At 40.7% G+C, this 20,837-nt stretch overlaps 1 protein-coding gene across 4 annotated transcripts in view; it reads right to left on the bottom strand.

Moving 5' to 3' along the window:
• LOC122548600 (CUB and sushi domain-containing protein 1-like) overlaps positions 1 to 20,837 on the bottom strand; it is a 2,407,075-nt gene that overhangs the window by 751,321 nt on the left and 1,634,917 nt on the right. For all 4 annotated transcript variants that reach the window (XM_087978377.1, XM_087978362.1, XM_087978369.1 and 1 more), the window contains exons 9-10: positions 17,933 to 18,057; positions 1,238 to 1,359 (exon numbers count right to left, since the gene is read on the bottom strand). In XM_087978377.1, coding sequence (XP_087834503.1) covers positions 1,238 to 1,359; positions 17,933 to 18,057 — 247 coding nt within the window. The remainder of the gene's footprint in view (positions 1 to 1,237; positions 1,360 to 17,932; positions 18,058 to 20,837) is intronic.

Raw genomic sequence — 20,837 nt, 5'->3', positions numbered from 1 at the left:
TTTTGCAAATTGTATGCTAGTAAGGGTATTATTGATGGTCTTGAAGGTTTCCTCTAATTTGTTTCACTTAGTGAAGACAAAGGAGTCATCCACATAGCAGACCACAGAGAGAAAAAGAACAGGAAATGACATCACCATAGGAAATGTCATCACCACAGGAAATGGAATCACCAACCCAAGGAAACCTAAACACATAAATAAAAAGTGGGTCACTAACACCAGTGCTTCACCAGAGGTTCACTGATGATATTACCGAATATGGTGATGAAATGTCTGAAAACAAACTTTCCAGTCAGCCAGCAAACTACATCCAGAACCTCAACCTGTTCTACAAATCTTCTCAAAACTCACTAACTCAACATCTTTGGCATAAGCTCACTGTTTCATTGGGGTGGGCTGGAAGGTTCCAAAACGGATGTAAGTATTCAGAAACCTCAGCTAGGGGAGGCCCAAAGATTCCTTTCCTGCATCAGCTTTTCCTCGCTCTGAAAGGTTTTTGCCAAAATATTAAAATGTGTTATTTACCGGCCTCTTTGGCTCTCTCTGTTGCGCCCCACCGTATTTCTCCAGCAGTTTTCACATGATAAAGGTATGACCACTTTTGCTAAATTTAGGCCCCAACTGCATTCCGAGCGACACAGGGCTCAGGCCTGCTGATTAGACTGCCTTCATAGCCAATAAAATTCAAATGCCACCAGGAATGGTGACACTGATATGTGGACAGTGTTGATTTTAAACCATTCCACTTGCCATTTCTGCCAAGTGAAGTGTCTTGGGGGAAAAACGTGCTTAGCATCAACTTTGGTCTTTATTTTTCTGCAGTGAGGCTTCAGGTCATTCTGAACTGTTCCCCTCAGAGCATACAAAGGAAATCTGTGCATTCCTGTTCAAATTTCAACTGACAGGTTAACATTTCTCCAATCTGAATTATCCACAGCCCCACTTCTGTTCCTGTTAAGCTGCAAGATGAAGTGATGAGGAATCTTTATTAACAAAGAAATGCTTCTGTATTTCAGAGGCGTATAAAAACCAGTGCTAAAGTAAACAAACAAATCAAGCATCATTTTATCCTAACTGTCCTTGCCTTGGGACTTATCACATTTAACAAGCAGTTCGGTTGCTTCCAATATTAACAATATCCTCTTTCTATTGATGATTAGTGGCTTGCTTGTTTGAAAAGATACAAAGATGGCTTTAAAAAAAACATGATAAGCCATAAACCAGTGGGATAGCCTACCTTATCAGGGTCTGTCGCACTGATAACCCAGACGCAATGCGCGTTGTTTTCATATTGGACTGGATAATTGGGGGATGTGATAGTACCACTCGGCCCTCGTAGATTGGAGCCACATGTTCTTGCTAAATTGGAAGGGAAAATGAGAGATATGCATTCAAGTAACCCAAAGATACCAGTAAGCAATATTTCTCAATGACAAAAAAAATGTCTAGAGTACTAATCTGGATAAATAAATGACACAACATTGGAAACACTTTCAGAAAGACCATGGGTATGATTGGTATGGAAAATGATCATGTCATAATGATGCATAAATGGCTGTTCCTCTGAATCTGGGATTAAGACAAATCATTGAGGATCAGTGGGAGATATTTTACGCTGCATAATAGATGTGTGGTACCCAGGACTGTTGAATGGAAAAACGTTATTCTCAATGTGAATGACTTCTATTGGAAAAGTTACAGGTCAGTATCAGGTATGGGGATTGGAATCACTACAATGTCCAGCAGACTGCTCTTGCAAACAGTCATACAGCAAGAATAGTCATTTGTCTGAGTAACTGGACAGTTAGAGTTACTTGTAGAACTATGCCACAACATGAATCAACAATGCAGAGGAAAAAGGAGATAATAAAGTAGTGTTTAATTTTGTTTCCTCAAAAGGTCACCCTCCAGCACCAAGCCAACATCCTCCATGACCTTTCACTTTAGTGGATATAACAAACAGCATAGGAGTCACAGACATGTTCACCAATCTAACTGCTCTTGTATACATTTATACCTAAGTGACAGCAAGTTAAAAGATCCAATCTTTGTACTTTTTGACTAGCCAGCTGATTAAGGATACTTGGTCCGACAAATCAGTTAATGCAGCAAGCTTAGGTATAATGCATAATCCTGGTGAAATATTCAGTCTCCCTTGCTTGCCAGATCAATTGGAATATTTACTCGGCAGTAAAGAACTATGCTCTGCAGACCAGAAAGTTACCAGTTTCATCCATAAGCAGAGTTTTGCAGATCCAAACGATTGTGGCAAAAAGGGATATTACTGACACTCTCAGGCTCCCTCAGCCAGGGAAGGGAGAAAAGAATTCATTGTGTCTGCTTCTGGGCAGTATCCAGCAATGCTTGCTGGAAACCGTCCATGTACAAGCATCAAGGGAGGATGGGATGAGGTGAAAAAGAGTTAAATAGTCTGCCAGAACTTCACAGGGAGAATGATGACAGAACACACTGGAAATTCTCTGCAGGCAGCTGGCCTTTAGGAAGAGAGGAATAGGGTTAATACAACAGACATCTTTGTTAAGATGTTTGCCAGCAGCAGAATGCTTTGGACCAAATTGCAGCATGTATCAGTGGTCTCAGAAAATGTATCGGCTTATCAAAGTTCATGTCTGAACTGAAAAAGACATAACAAGTTGAAATGCATTTATATATGTTATCCAATGGGCTTAAAAAATAGAAAGCATGCTTTTTATATTTAGTACTGAATCACATAATTCAATTAAGGTCTGGAAAGACAGCCCTATGAAGATTTTTCTTTGCACATTGATGCAACCAGATGTGACAGAGCTTTCCTTCTCGTCAATTCCCACCAAGGCGTCATCCTTCACAAACTCTGTAACCTCTTCCATTCCAACAGTCCATTGGGACTTCTTTCATTCAGACCTGGTGAGCATTCTGGATTTTTGATTGTTCCACCACTGGTTACTGTTTCTTAAACTATCTACATCCAAAATACTAGAATCCTCTCTCCAAACGTCTGAGTCCCTAAATCCCTCTCTGCCTTAAGATGCCCTTTAAAGCAATGTCTTTGTCCAAGTATTTGGTGAGGAGCCCTCAATTGTTTGGCTCAATGTGAAATTGTGCTTGATAAAGCTCCTGTGAAATGCATTAGTGACATTTGCTATGTCAAAAGTAGATCATGCAAGTTCAAGTTGCATTTGCTGTAATTTAGATTTACTTTCTTATCCATGAAGAACCTATGGCTGAATTTTCAATGGTATGCAAATGACCACATTTTGTTTTTATTTGGAGGAAATCAGTTTTCCTCCACACTCTCAGCCGTGAACCATTTTTCTCTGGCCTTGTTGTAGATTGGGAATGGTTAGTGCTGCAGATGTTAGGTTCCAAATTTTAAATGGGGGACAAAAATTGGATTTCCTCCCACTTGGATTTTCATTTTCATCTGGTAAAGTGAGGTTTTGGAATCTCAGTCATGTTGATGGGTCCTTTAAGGTGATGATTTATCTTTGAGATCTATTGTTGAAAGTAACTTGACACTTGCATTGCGGAAGCCTCCTTAGTTATTCATAGCAATTGGAAAATGTATCATAAGGCGGTGTAAAATGTTGTAAAATGTGCTGTCATATTTCTGACTGTGATTTAAATGTCACAGGCTGCTTTAAAGATGGTCTTGATACTTGAAAACAAAATACAAACCACCTGCTGCCCCTATACTGGTTGACAGATTCTGCTTTGGAAATGAAATATGCACTACCTGTTGTTTCCTCCCATAGACATTCAGCTGGGTTACACTGAAAGCTTGGCTTGGTTTCAAACATTAATGATTTTAGCACAATAGGTACTGCATTCATCTGTGAATAACTGCCAGTTTCAAAAACATTTGTCACTGTGATGTAATCTGTGGTATGTTGAACCCAAGCTAAAAGAGTCACAGGTATTCCAAGTATGTTTTCTTTTTCTTTCGTACGACAAAACTTTTCTTCTACTCAGGATCAAACATAGTGAATTTTGGTGAGAGGTTAACCTCTTCCCTCCCCCCCCCCCCCCCCCCCCCCACCCCCAATATTCCCAAACATTGTAAAACATTTTCCATGGGTATTCTGTGGAAGCTGCATATTATGCATATTGGGTGAGTGGCTGTAAAGTACACACAGGGGTTTTGAGGTGGCATGAGTGATTTAAGGGGGCACAGAGAACACACAAGGTTGGAAAGGTGGCACGGGCAATGTGAGGAGCAACTGGCATTATTGTGGAAGTGAGGAAAGCGGATCTTTGCAAACTGTTGGGAGTTGACATCCAAGAATGGAGTTGGTTATTCCAACTGCTCACCTCCACAACCAGTTTCCTCCTACATCCAAAAATGGTAGAAGAAGTCACACTTGGTTCGGGCGTGCAACTTGTGATCTGTGCAAGAACATAAGCTTCACAAGCCAATAGTAAAGTCCAGCCACTGCCCATCACTCTGTAACTCTCTCTTTAACCAAGCCAAGGCTTAACTCGCAGATCAACAACTACAAGCACCAACTAATTCTACCATGAGAAATACCATCAAACTATATTGATGTGTTTTTCAATAGCTCAGTGTGGACAGCTGAGGAGAAATCATCATTAGCTGAATGTAAAATACACAGCTGAGACAGTTTTTCACATGTTCCAACTCCCAAAACAAATAGAATTTCTGCTCACACTTAATTCAGGATCAGTCCTTCTGAAGGAAGAGGAAACATTGTTGCTATGGTGTAACAAAATAGAGAAAACAAAAGGTATACAATTTTCTATTAATTAAAAATACGTTGGACAAAGGGTTTTTTTATAAAATTAAAACCAGAAGCTAATTTAATTGAAAATGGTGGAATCTTCTAAATCAGCTTTTCCATGCATACAATTTCTCTCCTGTGATTCTAAGCTGCAGAAGCGCAGCAAGAACATGCTCTCCAAGAGATGAATAACAATCTACTCAGGGATTACTCAGATGTGACAAGCATTTATATTGCTACTGTTGCTATGGTTTTACTCCAAATGAATGATATACAAAGGCTTTATACTCATCAATCTGTATTGATGAATTCTGTAATTATGATACTTACACATTCTGTTTCTGCTCTATAGTGAGTTAAATGCAAGTATAAGAAAATCAGAAAGAAATATATACTTGCTAACCGCCCTCTCATAAATGTACTGTGTCATCATTTGGAGGATAAATGGCTTGATCACATTAAAGTTCCAATCATGATCATTTTTTTTACTGCTTTTTGAGGCTGATTTGTTCTCATAAAGAGGGGATGTGCATCACCCAGACAGGCACAGGACTCTAACCAGAAAATGTGTCACTCAGGACTCACATAAGGTAAATAGATTTATTGGAAGTATAAATACTTTAAATACTGTTCAGCTTGCCTGGACTTACAAGCTCAAATGAATCTGTTAAGTTTATGCCAAGTCATTGCATAAAGCACCATCAAGATCTTTGCGACACCTTGTCTCAAGCAGAGGTAAACAGGGCAGAGTTGCAACGACACCAGTGTATTATTTAGTTTTGTAGTGCATTAACCACTTTAAATCATGACACAGGTGCCGGTGTTGGACTGGGATGGATAAAGTTAAAAATCACACAATACCAAGCTATGGTCCAACAGGTTTAATTGGAAGCACTAGCTTTCAGAGCGCTGCTCCTCATCAGGTAGCTGTGGAGCAGCATCATTTTGCGATAAGTTCAAAGTCTTATTATCTTGCTCCACAGCTAACTGATGAAGGAGCAGCACTCCAAAAGCTAATGCTTCCAATTAAACCTATTGGACTATAACCTGTTGTTGTGTGACTTTTAACTTTAAATCATGTAACTGTTCTTTGCTTCTTTCAAATTATTGAATTAAACTAGTGGTGGTGGAGTCCTTTGCGCTGAGTTTGGCTCATAGTAGACAAGTTGAACCCTGGAGGTGACATGGTACCTGACTGAAGAACTATATATGGTTTTGAAAATAGGAAGGTAGGTTAGGAAATTTGGCCAGACTTATTTAGATTTGCAGGAGTCTATAAATTGACCTTAAAACAGTATTGGAGCAGAGAGAGAAATGTGGGCCCACTATATGTGATCAAATAACTTCATCACTCCAACATTGCAGATTAACATGGGTGTCAGTGATAACACCCCAGATTACTTTCTGTATTTACTCATGCATAACCTTGAAAGCCAGGTCTAGAGAGAGTACAGCTTCAAACAGGACAGTGATGTAATTCAAAACCAATTATGTGGGTCAAAACAGGCAGAAAATTATGTGACACAAAGACATAGCAAGTACATTGTACTGTTTTTGGGGGCAGTGGAGTGGTTTGGATAGTGCTCCAAAGATGAAGTTGGAGATTTGTCAATGGATTGACTGAACTGAGACAGAGTAGAAAGTGAGGACTGCAGATGCTGGAGAGTCAAGAGTCGAAAAGTGTGGTGCTGGACAAACACAGCCGGTCAGGCAGCATCTAAGGAGCAAAAGAATCAATGTTTTAGGCATGAACCCTTCATCAGGAATATTAGGTTGGGGGGGGAGGGGAGAAGGGGGCTGAGAAATATATAGGAGGATTGGGGTGGGAGTTGGAGGGAAGATAGCTGGGAAGGCAATAGGTGGATGTGCCCATCCCTCTAAACGGAACAAGGATAGAAATCCCCTGGAGCTCAATTTCCACCCCACTAATCTCTGCATTCAGCGCATTATCCTCCGCCATTTCCACCACCGACAAACAGACCTGATCACAGAGATATATTTCCCTCCTCACCCCTATCTGCATTGTGCAGAGACCATTCTCTCCATCACTCCCTTGTTATGTCCATACCCCCCACCAACCCACCTCCATTCCTGGCACCTTCCCTTGCTGCCGCAAGAGATGTAAAACCTGCGTCCACACCTCTGTCCAAGGCCCCAAAGGATCTTTTAACATCCGGCAATGATTTTCCAGTACATCCAAACGCCTCATCTACTGTGTCCATTGCTATTGATGCAGTCTCCTCTACATTGGGGAGATGGGGCATAATGTTTAAGGGAAAATCTCTGAGACACACACCAAACAACCCCACCACCCTGTGGCTGACCACTTCAGTTTAATTCAGATAAATGCGAAGTACTGCATTTTGGAAAAGCAAATCTTAGCAGGACTTATACACTTAATGGTAAGGTCCTAGGGAGTGCTGCTGAACAAAGAGACCTTGGAGTGCAGGTTCATAGCTCCTTGAAAGTGGAGTCACAGGTAGATAGGATAGTGAAGAAGGTGTTAGGTATGCTTTCCTTTATCAGTCAAAGTACTGAGTACAGGAGTTGGGAGGTCATGTTGCAGCTGTACAGGACATTGATTCGGCCTCTGTTGGAATATTGCATGCAAGTCTGGTCTCCTTCCTATCGGAAAGATGTTGTGAAACTTGAAAGGGTTCAGAAAAGATTTACAAGGATGTTGCCAGGGTTGGAGGATTTGAGCTACAGGGAGAGGCTGGGGCTATTTTCCCTGGAGCGTCGGAGGCTGAGGAGTGACCTTATAGAGGTTGAGACAATTATGAGGGGCATGGATAGGATAAACAGGCAAAGTCTTTTCCCTGGGATCGGAGAGTCCAGAACTAGAGGGCATAGGTCTAGGGTGAGAGGGGAAAGATATAAAAGAGACCTAAGGGGCAACTTTTTCATGCAGAGGGTGGTACATGTATGGAATGAGTTGCCAGAGGAAGTGGTGGAGGCTGGTACAATTGCAACATTTAAGAGGCATCTGGATGGGTACATGAATAGGAAGGGTTTGGAGGGGTATGGGCCGAGTGCTGGCAGGTGGGACAGTTTGGGTTGGGATATCTGGTTGGCATGGATGGGTTGGACCAAAGGGTCTGTTTCCATGCTGTACATCTCTATGACTCTATGACTCTAAGTCTCCCTCTCACTCTGCCAAGGACATGCAACTCCTGGGCCGCCTCCACTGCCAAATCCAAGCCACCTGACTACTGGCAGAAGAATGCCTCATTTTCCGCCTTGGGACCCTTCAACCACATGGCATCAATGTTGACTTAACCAGCTTCCATATCTCCCCTCTCCTCACCTCATCCCAGATCCAACCCTCCACTCGGCACTGCTCTTTTTAACTGTCGCACCTGCCCATATTCCTTCCCACCTATCCACTCCACTCTCCCCCCAACCTATCACTATCACTCCCCACCTGCATCTACCTATCGTCTTCCCAGCCACCTTCCCCCTACCCCCAGCCCCACCCTCCTATTTATCTCTCAGCCCCCTTTTGCCTTTCCTACATTCATGATGAAGGGCTTACATCCTATACATCGATTCTCCTGCTCGTCGGATACTGACAGATCTGGCGTGCTTTTCCAGTGTCACACATCTAAACTGAGTCAGACCATAGTTCACAGACCTCCAAAGTAACCAATGTCACTGTGACTATGCTTTATTGCTAAGCAGCAAATAAAGGTGTACCATATTTGGTGGAAGAGGGCCTAAGTTGTTATGTGCCACTGATAATCTGTCCAGAACCATTCAACCACATAAGGAAGTCTTACACTTTCTCTCTTCAGAAATGCCATCTGACAGAATTAATATTTCCAACGATTTCTGTTTTTGCTTCACAAGATTTACAATAATGATGGGAAAGGATAGACCTGATCTAAACGTTGAAGTTCTAAATTGGAGAAAGACCAATTTTAACGGTATTAGGCAAGAACTTTCAAAAGCTTACTGTGGGCAGATGTTGGCAGATAAAGGGACAGCTGGAAAATGGGAAACCTTCAGAAATGAGATAACGAGAATCCAAAGAAAGTATATTCTTCTTAGGGTGAAAGGAAAGGCTGGTAGGTATTGGGAATGCTGGATGACAAAAGAAATTAAGGGTTTGGTTAATAAAAAGAAGGAAGCATACGTAAGGTATAGACAGGATAGATTGAGTGAATCCTTAGAGGAGTATAATGGAAGTAGGAGTATACTTAAGAGGAAAATCAGGAGGGCAAAACGGGGACATGATATAGCTTTGGCAAATAGAATTAAGGAGAAACCAAAGAGTTTTTACAAATATTTTCAGGACAAAAGGGTAACGAGGGAGAGAATAGGGCCCCTCAAAGATCGGCAAGGTGGCCTTTGTGTGGACCCACAGAAAATGGGGGAGATACTAAATGAGTATTTTACATCAATATTTACTGTGCAAAAGGATATGGAAGATATAGACTGTAGGGAAATAGATGGTGACATCTTGCAAAATGTCCAGATTACAGAGGAGGAAGTGCTGAATATCTTGAAATGGTTAAAGGTGTATAAATCCCCAGGACCTGTTCAGGTATACCCTAGAACTCTGAGGGAAGCTAGAGAAGTGATTGCTGGGCCTCTTGCTGAGATATTTGTATCATCGATAGTCACAGGTGAGGTGCCAGAAGACTGGAGTTTGGCAAACATGGTGCCACTGTTTAAGAAGGGTGGTAATGACAAGCCAGGGAACAATTGACCAGTGAGCCTGACATTGGTGGTGGGCAAGTTGTTGGAGGGAATCTTGAGGGACAGGATGTACATGTATTTGGAAAGGCAAGGACTGATTCGGGATAGTCAACATGACTTTGTTCGTGGGAAATCATGTCTCACAAACTTGATTGAGTTTTTTGAGGAAATAACAAAGAGGATTGATGAGGGCAGAGTGGTAGATGTGATCTATATGGACTTCAGTAAGGCATTCGACAAGGTTCCCCATGGGAGACTGATTAGCAAGGTTAGAGCTCATGGAATACAGTGAGAACTAGCCATTTGGATACAGAACTGACTCAAAGGTAGAAAACAGAGGGTGGTGGTGGAGGGTTGTTTTTCAGACTGGAGGCCTGTGACCAGTGGGGTGCCACAAGGATTGGTGCTGGGTCCTCTACTTTTTGTCATTTTCATAAATGATTTGGATGTGAGCATAAGAGGTACAATTAGTAAGTTTGCAAATGACACCAAAATTGGAGGTGTAGTGGACAGCGAAGAGGGTTACCTCAGATTACAACAGGATCTTGACCAGAGGGGCCAATGGGCGGAGAAGTGGCAGATGGAGTTAATTCAGCTACATGCGAAGTGCTGCATTTTGAGAAAGCAAATCTTAGCTGGACTTATACACTTAATGGTAAGATCCTAGGGGGTGTTGCTGAACAAAGAGACCTTGGAGTGCAGGTTCATAGTTCCTTAAAAGTGGAGTCGCAGGTAGATCGGATAGTGAAGAAGGCATTTGGTATGCTTTCCTTTATTGGTCAGAGTATTGAGTTCAGGAGTTGGGAGGTCATGTTGCGGCTCATGTTGAGGACAATTGGTTAGGCCACTGTTGGAATATTGCATGCAATTCTGGTCTCCTTCCTATCGGAAAGATGTGAAACTTGAAAGGGTTCAGAAAAGATTTACAAGGATATTACCAGGGTTGGAGGATTTGAGCTATAGGGACAGGCTGAACAGGTTGGGGATGTATTCCATGGCGCGTCGGAGGCTGAGGGGTGACCTTATAGAGGTTTACACAATTATGAGGGGCATGGATAGGGTAAGTAGGCAAAGTCTTTTCCCTGGGGTCAGGAGGTCCAGAACTAGAGGGCATAGGTTTAGGGTGAGAGTGAAAAGATATAAAAAAGACCTACGGGACAATGTTTTCACACAGAGGGTGGTACATGTATGGAATGAGCTGCCAGAGGATGTGGTAGGAGGCTGGTACAATTGCAATATTTAAGAGGCATTTAGATGGGTATATGAATAGGAAGGGTTTGGAGGGATATGCGCCGGGTGCTGACAGGTGGGACTAGATTGGGTTGGGATATCTGGTCAGCATGTACGGGTTGGACCAAAGGGTCTGTTTCCATGCTGTACATCTCTAGGACTATGACTCTATTTATCAAGATTTACTGAGCTTAATATAAATAAATTTGAGGTCTTACATTTTGGAAAGTCAAATTAAGGTAAGAGTTTCATTGGTGAATGGTAGGGCCTTAAGGAGTGTTCTGGAACAAAGGGACCTTCGAGTTCAGGTGCACAGTTCTCTGAAAGTGGAATCACAGGGAGGCAGGGCAAAGGTTTTTGGCTCACTGGCCTTCATTAGTCAGGGCACTGAGTATCGAAGTTGGAAAGTTATGTTGCAGTTGTACTGGACATTGTTGAGGCCGCACTTGGAGTATGGTGTTCAGTTTTCGTAACCTTGTTATAGGAAGGATGTTATTAAACTGGAAAGAGTGCAGAAGAAATTTACAAGGATGTTGTCAGGACTCAATGGCCTGAGTTATAGGGAGAGGTTGGACAAGCTCGGACTTTTTTCTTTAGACCATAGGAGACTGAGGGGGAATCTTATTGAAGTGTACTAGATCATAAGAGGCATGGATAGGGTGAATGCACTCAGTCCTTTTCCCAGGTTCTGGGGAAACAAGGGCTCGAGAGCATTAGGTTAACATTAGAGGGGAAAGAATAAAAGGGAATCTAAAAGGCAACCTTTTTACACAGAGGGTGGTACGCATATGGAACGAGTTGCCAACAACAAGTGATTGAGGCGGGTACATTAACGTTTAAAAGGCACTTGGACAAATACATGGATAGGACAGGTTTAGAAGGATATGGACCAAGTGCAGTGAAATGGGGTTGGCGTGGATGGACATTTTGATCAGCATGAACCAGTTTGGGCCAAAGGCCTGTCTCTGAGCTGTAGGACTGGATGCTCTGAAAAGTTAGATTGCATGGAATCCAGGAGGAGCTGGCAAATTGGATGCAAAATGTGGGTGATGGTAGGAAGCATAGGGTATTAGTGGAAGGGTGTTTGTTGGACTGGAGGCCTGTGACTAGTGGAGTGCCTCAGGGGCTGGTGCTGGGTCTATTGTTGTTTGTTATCTATATCAATGATTTGGACAAGAATGTGCAAGGCGTGATTATTAAGTTTGCAGGTGACACTAAAATAGGTGGTATCGTAGACAGTGAGGAAGGTTAACAGAAATTGTAGGAAGACCTTGTTCAGCTGGGGAAGTGGCCCAGAAAATGGCAAATGGAGTTTAATACAGATAAGTGTGAGGTCTTTTATTCTGTGAAGTCAAATCAAGGTAAGAGTTTCATGGATAATGGTAGGGCCTTAAGGAATGTAGTGGAAGAGAGGGACCTTGGAGTTCAGGTGCACAGTTCTCTTAAAGTGGATTCACAGCTAGACAAGGCAGTGAAGAAGGCTTTTGGCACACTGGCCTTCATCAATCAGGGCATTGAGTATAGACTTTGGGAAGTTACGTTGCAGTTGTACAATGGTGAGACTGCACTTGGAGTATTGTGTTCAGGTTTGGTTACCTTGTTATAGGAAGGATGTTATTAAACTGGAAAAAGTGCAGAAGAACTTTACAAGGATGTTGCCAGGACTCAACTGTCTGAATTATAGAAAGAGGTGGGACAATGTCAGACTTTTTTTTCTTTCGAGCGAAGGAGACTGAGGGGTGGCTTAATAGAGGTGTAAAACATCATGGGAGGTATGGATTGGGTGAATTCACTCAGTCTTTTTTCCTGGGGTTGGGAATCAAGGACTAGAGGGCATCAGTTTAAAGTTAGAGGGGAAAGAATAAAAGGGAACCTGAGGAGCAGCCTTTTTACACAGAGGGTGGACGCATATGAAATGAACTGCCAGCGGAAGTAGTTGAGGCGTGTACATTAAAACATTTAAAAGGTATTTGGATAAATACGTGGTAAGGAAAGGATTAAAAGGATATGGGCCAAGTGCAGGGAAATGGGGTTAGCGTGGACAGACATTTTGGTCAGCATGGACCAGTTTGGGTCTGTCTCTGTACTGTAGGACTCTTTGACTCTATTTCCAGCATCGACAGTGATCTACTTTTGTGACAGAACTCAAGTTGATCTGTTTCAATCACATTTTCTTTCCACCAACACAAGTATTAACAACCAAGGTGACAGAGTAGAGCAAGCTAAACTAAATTACACTGAAACAAGCCACAAAGAAAACGTTGAATATTCTCTTTCATACGCTGGAGTGGGGAATAGCTGATCGCCTACCAGGAGGCTTCAAACAATGTTTATCTGCAACCATGCAGCAACTTCATTGTGGGTTGTTTGGAACAGTTTGTGTACATGTTGTTTTCTTCTCCATTTTTGGGGAGAAAATGCCGAATTTCCTTGGTGGCAATCTGATTAAGATTTAGGATTCATTGTGTGGGACACCATGAGTAATCCCTGATTAGATTGTTATTCATCTCTTGGAGAGCATGTTCTTTCTGCGCTTCTGCAGCTTAGAAACACAGGAGAGAGAAACTGTATGCATGGACAAGCTGATTTAAAATAATCTACTTTTTAAATTAAATTAGCTGTTGGTTTTAATTTTAGAAGGCCTCTGTACAATGTATTTTTAATTCATCGAAAATATTTAGTACTGAATCACATAATTCAATTAAGGTCTGGAAAGACAGCCCTATGAAGATTTTTCTCCATTTTGCTTTGCACATTGATGCAACCAGATGTGACAAAGCTTTCCTTCTCGTCAATTCCCACCAAGACGTCATCCTTCACAAACTCTGTAACCTCTTCCATTCCAATAGTCCATTGGGACCTCTTTCATTCAGACCTGGTGAGCATTCTGGATTTTTGATTGTTCCACCACTGATTACTGTTTCTTAAACTATCTACATTCAAAATACTAGAATCCTCTCTCCAAACGTCTGAGTCCCTAAATCCCTCTCTCCCTTAAGATGCCCTTTAAAGCAATATCTTTGTCCAAGTATTTGGTGACGAGCCTCAATTGTTTGGCTCAATGTGAAATTGTGCTTGATAAAGCTCCTGTGAAATGCATTAGTGACATTTGCTATGACAAAAGTGGAACATGCAAGTTCAAGTTGCATTTGCTGCAATTTAGATTTACTTTCCTATCTATGAAGAACCTATGGCTGGATTTTCAATGGTATGCAAATGACCACATTTTGTTTTTTTTTTGAGGGAATCAATTTTCCTCCACACTCTCAGCCCTGAACCATTTTTCTCTGGCCTTGTTGCAGATTGGAAATGGTGAGTGCTGCAGATGTTAGGTTCCAAATTTTAAATGTGGGGCAAAAATTGGATTTCCTCCCACTTGGATTTCCGTTTTCATGTGGTAAAGTGAGGTTTTGGAATCTGTGCTAATTGTTGTTTGTTCTATATTTGGTTCATAACATGCTAACAAATGGCATCCATGGGAGGCATTTGTTGTTCATGTTATGAACTATTATGAAGATGTGGGTGAACTGTACCATTTAAGAGAGTTAAAAAAGCAAGCAGTGACAGCACCAAGTGTTCTCAATAAGGCATGATGTAACATGTGCCCCAGCTACTGGAGTAGCCAGTTGCTGGGAAACAACAAAAAAGTGATTCAAATTAAGCCAATTAGTTTAAATTATCCCCCGAAAAATACCAAATTCCAATCAAAGTTTGAATTGAGTATACTGATAATCTTAAAAGCCAATGACACAATCCGATGCTCTGGGGTATAAGACTGGGGAAAATTGAACAGTGGGGAGGAGAATTGCCAAGCCCCAGCGTGTAAACAGAGAACCTGAAAAATAGCTCTCTTATAAGTACCTTTACCAATCAATAACCTGTGAAACAGAATCCGTAAGAAGGAGAAAAAAAGACACATGAAGATCCGAATAGAAGAACTGTTTTTGAGGTAAGAAGTTTTGTTTTGTAAATCGTAATTATGATTTTTATCGGACTTGTATTATAAAAGGTATTATAATAGGTTAGAGTAAGGACTTGTGAATAGTTGTCAGTTAATTATGCTTTGTTATATTTTTAGAAATGAAGTTGTTAATTTTTACTTTAACTAGTTCTTGGCCTATCGAATTTTTACAGATTACTGAATTTGATAAATCTTTGCTGGTTTTAAATTCAGCAGGAGGGTTTATCCCATGTCATAACAGAACCAAATATAGAACAAAGAACAATTAGCACAGATTCAACAGTGAAAGTCATGTTGTTGTAACAACATTGAATTTTTAAACTAAGCAATTTAAACAGAGTAGACAATGATAAACAGTGGATGCAACATACATAGACTTTCAAAACACCTGTCATTTGTGACTACAGCAAAAGAATGTGAAACCAAGGGAAAGTAATGGAATGAATCACAGACTAGCTGCAAAATAAAAAACAGAGAATGTAGGAGGAAGGATTACCCAAACTTTCAAAAGATGAAAAGTAATGTTCCACAGGAATTGGTGCAGGCAGGACCACTCTCTTCATAAAGGATTTGGACTTGAGAATCTGATTTACAATTTTAATATTTCCGAAGGACACCAAGCTTTCCTTCTGGAGGTGGAGTTGTTTAATTCACAGGTTCATTTCAATATCAATAAATGGCAGCTGGAGCTGAGCCTCAAAACTCCAAACAAAGCACCCTAGTTTCTTTCCCAAGGAATAAGAAATGAAAAGCAGAAGAGCACTGTTAAACTTTTGCAGAATTTTGATTAATCCATACTTCAAGTGCTGAGTACCACGAAGAATTACATGATTTGGAAACTGTTTTTTGTACTTGCTGTGGCAAAGATGGGTAAGGATTCTGCCACCCTCCCACTATTGCCCTGATTACATCTGTAACAGGAAGTTATGCAAGTAATGAGCTGACAGAGGAAGTGGTGGAGGCTGATACAATTGCAACATTTAAAAGGCATCTGAATGGGTGTATGCATAGGAAGGGTTTGGAGGGATGTGGGCCGAGTGCTGACAAGTGGGACTAGATTAGGTTGAGATATCTGGTCAGCATGGATGAGTTGGACCGAAGGGTCTGTTTTCATGCTGTACATCTCTATGACTCTATGTTCCTAAGTGGCCTACTTCCCCAATCATGAAACTAGGTTCTTAACTGGTCAACGTTTGCCCACATAACGTCTCAGCTTGCTACCTTTCATATGAATTCAGCAATGAGTGCTGGACTGGCAATGCAGGGAACCTTAGAAGAAAGCACAATCAGTCTTACTTGCAGTCTCACACATATATTCCTCACTGAAAAGCACTAAATGCTTGAAGGGAGATTTAAACCTTTGCGCTTGCTTTCAGACACTTCCCACTTGCCCACACATGTAATAGTGTTCCCATCACCACTTGCCTCTGTCTGTGTGTATTAGCAATCTAAGGTATCAAAGGGTTATAGTACTAGCAGTAACCATTGCCTGTTCAGTAGTGCTGCTGAGCAGCAAAGACCTGCCAGCTTCTCATTGACTGGCAACACTGAGCTATGGGACTTCTGTCTCTGGGGTCCTTGTTCCTGAGAAAGGACCAGCACTGTGCAGTCAAATGTATGATTTGCAGTTAATTCTGAGGGCCTTGCCACAAGGAGGCAACATCAACCTCTCCAGCCAGCAGACAAGACCCCCACCCATCCCATTAAATGCTACCTTAAACCTCCAGATTTCTAGGAGAAATGTGTAAATTGGAATTCCTGTCACATCAAACTTCGAGATATCAGCCACAACTTAGTTGCGTGGGAAACAGATATTGATTAGGAAGAAAAGTACACTGAGCTGGGAGGCCAAATTTCATTGTCAGAATGGACAGAGACTTGGGAAATTCTGTTTTTTTTTTAAACAGGAGTGCAGGACAGTTAAGAGAGGGAGGCAGCAGGAAAGCCAACTCTGAGAAATGTCATGAACAAAGCTGGGGACTGTCTGTCAAGCGAACCTTTTTAATAATAACTCTGTTTGAGGAACTCAGATAGAGTGAAGCCATTGTTGATAATGGCTTGGCACATAAATGAAAGACTTACAACCAGATCTGAGAAAAAAAAACTGCTATTGGAAAGAATTTCAGTCCTTACTCCGACATGGATAAAGAAACTGAACCTCCACCAGGAAAGGGGCAAGTTTTGAGTAGCTGAGATGAGTGCCATATATGAAGGGATGACTAAAATCTGCAAGATCGGCCTTTGTTGATCAACTACGAACTGTTTAATGTGCGATATCCATTGAATATAATTTGGCAGTTAATCCATGCTTAATTTTGGATTGATTGTTACAATACTAATTAAAATGTAAAATCTTCTATTAAAGAAATTTTCTTCCATTTGAATATTTTATGTTCCTGATCTCTGCAGTGATCATAACAATTTTGACTTGCATGTAACAAAAATAGGACATGGAAGCATTGCAAAAGGCGCAAAAAAGACAAAGATTATATCAGGAAAGATTGTACAAGCTGGGCTTTTCTTTTTCCTCGACAAAAGACTGAGAGGTGGCCTAACAGAGGTTATTAAAATTATGATGGAGTTCAATTTATTTCGCATGGAGAAGATTTGTTGCAATTGTTGTAAGTTCAAAAGTCAGAGCTGTCACTAATTAATGCATTGAAGCATTCAGGAGAAATTTACTCGAGATTGATGAGAATGTGAAACTTGTACCTATGAATAACTACAAGACTCAACCCTATGTGGACAATGAGTTTTTTTTTATATCCAAGTATACCAGAAGAGGAAATCTCATTAAAAACCTGGAATGGTTGAGACAACTAACACAAATGCCTTTGGGGCAAGTTAGGTCACAAATAAAGGGAGGAAGAAATAGTGGAAACATTGAAAGGGTAAAGGGAAAGTGGAAGTGAGGTTCATTTGTGTATCATAAGTACCGACAGAGATAGGTTGGACTGTGTAGCCTTTCTCTGGAATATAAGTTCCACATAACTAATTCATAGCTCGATTAATTTCCTGTGATAACACAGTGGTGCACACATTCTGGACCACGTAACACATGGATTTTAAGGAATGAGGAACAACCCAAAAATGTATTAATTTTGAACCACAGTCCTCATTTTTTTTGATAATCCTCCAAATAGTTTACTTAGCATTTTATAAATAGCCTATATGGATAAGATACTGAATGAGTACACTATGTGTGAAAATGGAAAACAACAAAGCCTTTCATTCTGTAAGCAGAGTGACAGCATACTTTACATGAAATAACTTGATTTGGAAACCATTTTTGATCACTTACCCCGGCAGACTGGCCTGTGGTCACTCCAAGCAACCAATGTGTCTGTCACTTTCTGACAAGTAATGCTTTTGGACCCCTGAAGCACATAGCTGTCATCACATGAAAACTGTAAACTGGCTCCCAACCTGAAGGAATTACAAACAGGATTGCAAAAGTTACTACTGTTCAGAAATTTCAATCATGCCCTTCTTCCTTCAATTAAATGTTTTGAATCACAGAGACATTGCCCATGATAAATATTGAACTCTTTAGACATTCAATGAATCAGGAGGATGATTCGATGAGCTGTGTATAACAATGGCATTGTGATAATGTCACCGGACTGGCAATCCAGAGACCCAGACTAATGATGTGGGAACACAGGAACACATTGGCTGACATGCAACTCAGTAAAACTCTTTAGACAGTGCCTTTCAAACTCTGGACCACTGCCATCAAGAATGACAGGGCCAGCACATTATTATGATCTTGTGGCCCCAGTTGTTCTGGGAATATGCTCAGTTGATGTTAATACCAGATAAGTCATATCCCTCACAGGAACCTAGCTGGATAGATGGCAACATTTTTGTTACTAAAGAGATCTTTGACTAAACTACTTGTAACACTGTATTCTATACTCTGTTCTGCTACCCAGAGGCACTTTGTGTTGTATGATCTGCCTGTATAACACACAAAACAATACTTTTCACTGTATCTCAGTACATGCGACAGCAGTCTTTATTTTTAGCAATACAACAAATGTTTATTAACAACAAAAATGAAGACAAATGTGAAAAGAAAACTTTCTGTACCTTTTTCACATCGACTCATAGATTTTTAACCACACTTGTGGACATAACTCAAGCACTCTTTATGGATTGAACAGAAGCAATTGGATTACATTAGAATCAGTAACCCTGATACAGTTTACAAATATTGTTACAATTCAAAAATCATCTGGTGCCATACCTTCAACAAGACTCACTGCTGCTCATTAATAAGGGGGAAGTATTCTTTTTTAATACTTAGATGAGTTTGAAATAATTAAAATTTCAACTTATTTGATGGAGCTGTAGTTTGCTTTTTTTATTGTTATGCTCATGACTTAGTTTCCTTCTCATGCAATCCTATCCTGGAAGGTGTTTCAATCCTGTTTCCTTTTTTTAAAACTTCAATGAACTTTACTTCTTTTCCAATGATTGTATCCCAACACTCTATATTTTCCATTTCTTCAGAACATTACTTAGCATGTGACTCCATCAAGAAAAAATCTTCACAGCACTTTGGACCTTGCTACATACCTCTATCTCAAATTACTTCCGAGCAGATATACAAGAAAAATGAATGCCAGAGTCTATAAAGTTCTCTGGATAGCTCCTGAGGTAATTTCTTCAATCTTGGAATTATGGGTATTCAAGTTATTAAAAGCTAATTGTTAAACCCACAGGTCAATCCCTGGCTTTAAGCTGAAATTCCAGGAACACAAACTTGCAGTAAATGATATGAAAGTACAATTGTATATCTCACTGTTGAAATACAATATGCATTAGAACACCACTAGCTGCAAGTTACCCTCCAAACCACAGACAATCCTGTCTGGGAACTATATCACCATGCTTCATTGTTACTGAAATAAATTCCTGTAACTGCCTCCCAAACAGCCTGTTAGGTGGACATACACCAAATGAACTGCAGTGGTTCAAGAAGGCAGCTCAGCATTACCTTCTCAAGAGCAATTAGGAATAGACAATTAATTACCAGCAACACCCACAGACGATGAATGAATAGAAAATAACATCATGTCAGCTGAAGGATTTGAAATAATAAGTGATCTGGAACAATAAACCTGCAATTAAAGCAATTGTCCTAAGTGGCTAGGAGAAAGTGAGGGGGGCCACTTTCTCCTAGTTGGTTATATGTCCTAAGGGGCTACCTATTCCTCCAACGTCCTTTAGAAAAGCAAAGCTGCCAATCCTACCTTTTCTGGCCTATGGGACTCCTGACACAAAACAATGTGATTGCCTCTGGGATGGTGAGCAAGCCACTCAGTTCAAGGGCAGTTAGGGATGGGGCAACAAATGCTGGCTTTGCCTGTGCAACCCACTTTCCATAAAAGAACTTTAAGGAATCAATTTAGCAATTTTGCCATTTCTAAGTATTAGAACCAAAATGTCTAGTATGTTCAGTGTGTTCCTACTTTTCCATCAGAAAAGCAATGAAAGAGCTGGAAAACAGATACTGACCCAGATCTCTTAAATCTGGTAATTAAGAAAAACTAGTCTTTTTCACCTTTGGCAATAAAATGTGTGAACTCTCTGTTCTCTGTCTTAAGGCTAGCTATATCTGTCCTGCCTGACCTGTGGAGCCTTTCCAACAACTTCTGTTTTTGCTCCTGATTTCTAGCATCTGCAGTTCTTTCAGTCTTTATATTCGAGGGGATACTTTATGTGACTCTCCATGTTAGGAATTCCCATGATCTCAACATATTTGAGAATCGTCCTCGGAGTCTATGTTGAAGCAATTGTCTAGATCTATGAAGATTTAAAAAAAAGGTGATTCTTATCCATTTTTGATAGCTAAAACTGAAATACTTCTTGGATAGAGACCCACAATGTACCCATGTTAGGCTGAAAGGTCACACCCCAGGGTAAATGTGTGCCCAAGTTACACTGCCGATGGAGTGAGCACACACTAGCAATCCTTAAGTTAGACTAACTTTGCTCTTAACCACACAGCAGAGATATGGCTGCTGAATGATAACACCCAGAACCATAGCTAATCATTTCATTAAATGATAGAGTTAAAATCTGCATTCCTAAACTGTGAATGTCAGTTGATGCCCACGTCCAAGAACATACTTCTTTGTGCACAGAAAAATTGCTTCCTTCATTAAAGAACATTTCCCTGGAAAATGAGGTATTGATTT

This window comes from Chiloscyllium plagiosum, unplaced genomic scaffold, assembly GCF_037043375.1.
Source record: "Chiloscyllium plagiosum isolate Xiang-an unplaced genomic scaffold, Cpla_swu_hap1 HiC_scaffold_3, whole genome shotgun sequence".
NCBI lineage: Eukaryota > Metazoa > Chordata > Chondrichthyes > Orectolobiformes > Hemiscylliidae > Chiloscyllium > Chiloscyllium plagiosum.
The sequence above is the reverse complement of the archived record's forward strand: the minus strand, read 5'-3'. Positions and strand labels throughout refer to the sequence as shown.